At 52.3% G+C, this 2,124-nt stretch overlaps 1 protein-coding gene across 3 annotated transcripts in view; it reads left to right on the forward strand.

The window, feature by feature from the left end:
• The window catches only part of Atp8a2 (ATPase phospholipid transporting 8A2), a 726,716-nt gene that overhangs the window by 22,670 nt on the left and 701,922 nt on the right, over positions 1-2,124 (forward strand). The window contains exon 1 of one of the 3 annotated variants that reach the window (XM_023714996.1): positions 52-157. The exons of the other annotated variants lie outside the window; for them this stretch is intronic. Within the exon in view, the coding sequence (XP_023570764.1) occupies positions 82-157 (76 nt within the window). The 5' untranslated portion in view covers positions 52-81. Of the gene's footprint in view, positions 1-51; positions 158-2,124 lie in introns of those variants that run through there. 3 annotated transcript variants of the gene reach the window in all.

The raw sequence follows: 2,124 nt of genomic DNA on the forward strand, positions 1-2,124 counted from the left end.
CGCCCATGGCCCTGGCGCCTCCGCCTCTGCGCGCAGCCGCCGCCGCTCACCCGGGCCCGCCGAGCCCGCGACGCGGGAGCGATGCTAAGCGGCGCCGGCCCTGACAAGGCTCGTAAGATGTCGCTGCCGCGAAGGGCGCGGATCGGCTCGTCCGTGGGTGAGCGCGAGGGCGCGGCGGGGTAGGCAGGGTGGGCGGGGGCCGCGGTCATCGATCCCGCCGCGACCGGCGCGCTCTCCCCGGAGCTCCGCGCTTCTCTGCCAGGCCTAGCGACCCCAGGCCCGGGTGAGGGGGTGGCGGGTGTCAGAGCCCCCGTGTGGCCGTGGTGAAGGTGTGCAGGGTTGTGTGCGCGCGCAGGTCTGTGCGCCCCTCCTGGAGGCCGGAGGTTCTCAAGCTGAGACCCTAGCTGAGGGCCCACAGTGGGATGGCTACAGCGCGTCTCCCCTCTGGCGCGGGCTTGCCCGCTGAGGCGTCTTCTGAAGAGCTCTGGGGGGCGGAAGGTCCTTGGAGTGCTTTTCACCACATGGGGTCCTCGTCTGGTGCATAGCAGCTAGCACTCCATCAGCTGCAGAGGACACACACACACACACACACACACACACCCCTTTAGTGAGAAGCTTTTGTTACATTATATAATCTATTTAGAAACCGTGGTCTTGTGACGTAACCTAGTAGGTTATCTGCACTAGTAATGCCGCATTGGAAGAGGACCTTGCCAAGGACTTGATTTCAGAGCACTGCAGGACTTCTTGCAAACTGGTGACAGATACATTTTGACATGAAGAGGGTTTGGAGTTTAGCACTGGGGTTTGAAGCTGGGGCCACTTGTCATTTTCATGTTTGTATTTGTTTGGAGGCCATTAGCATATTGAAAATATCGTATTTTAGTAGTTGCATAATGTGAGAAGCCACCAAACTCTCTAGGTAATTGTGACCAATGTTGGTTAAATATGGATCACGACAGAGGATCTACATCTTCATGTTGAGAGTCCCTTCCTGAAAGGATCACCAGGCTGGGGTCAACACTACAATTCAGGGGGCCAGAGGGGCTGCTGGGAAGGGCAGCAGAAATGAGGGGTGGGTGCACAGAGGTGCACAGAGCAGAGAGGAAGGGGAACATCCTCTGTCTTCCAAGTAGAGCCAAGGGCATCTACTCTGTTTCCAAGATGGGGCTTGAAAAGGAGTAGCTCAAGGGTGGTTCTAAGGTTTGAGAAATTGGAAGACTGTATCACTCATGGGATGGGGAGACCTGCAGAGGACCAGGGTTTGCAGGGAGCAGTGCGAGGAGTTTGGTTTTAACCAGACTGCATCTGAGTTGCCCTCTAGAGAACCTGGTGGAGACCTTCAGTGTGGAGTTGGGTTTTTATGAACCTGGAGTTCAGGGGAGTGTTCAAGGCCAGAGACCCAAATCCAAGAGCTGGGGCAGGATAACCCTCAGGAGTGTCAGCCCTAGCATGCCAGGGTCCTACTGTTGGGAGAGTATGTTTTATTGCTCTCTTCAAACTTCTGAACAAGGGGCATACAACTTAATTTTGCATTTAGCCCTATAAATTACATAACTAGCCCCAGATGTCAGGTTATATAGATGTAGCCTAGAAAGAGAGCATCCTAGGGAGTTCTGGACATTCAAGTATTTCAAAGTTTAGGAGGTTAGGGACAACACAGAGTGCTGAAGAGATGATCAGTGTGGACACTGACAGTCTGGGAGAGTGGTACGTAGTATTTTAGCTTGCGAGACAGGAATGATGCTCAGAGCCCAAGAAAGGGGAGGCCTAGGCACTGGTCCTTGATTTAGCTAGATGGAGGCCATTTGAACTTGAGAGAGTCTCTGTTATGTAATTGCAGGGACTGATGTCCAACGAGCAGAAGCCAGGTAGAAGAAAGAGGAAGGGGATTGGCAACAGCGAGTCCAGAGATTCCAGAGAGTCAGTTTTGCATAAAAGAGCAGAAGAACTGGATGGAATCATAGCTGGAGGAGGGCATTCCCACAAAAGTAATAAACTCATTATTTTCAATGAAGTTTGATGCTTGCTATTTTATACAAGCTAGAAGTGCAAGGATTACAAATCACAGTCTAAGATTAGATATTGATCACCATACAATTTGTAAGGCAATTCTTTTTTTTT

This window comes from Octodon degus, unplaced genomic scaffold (genome assembly GCF_000260255.1).
Source record: "Octodon degus isolate 3935 unplaced genomic scaffold, OctDeg1.0 scaffold00038, whole genome shotgun sequence".
NCBI lineage: Eukaryota > Metazoa > Chordata > Mammalia > Rodentia > Octodontidae > Octodon > Octodon degus.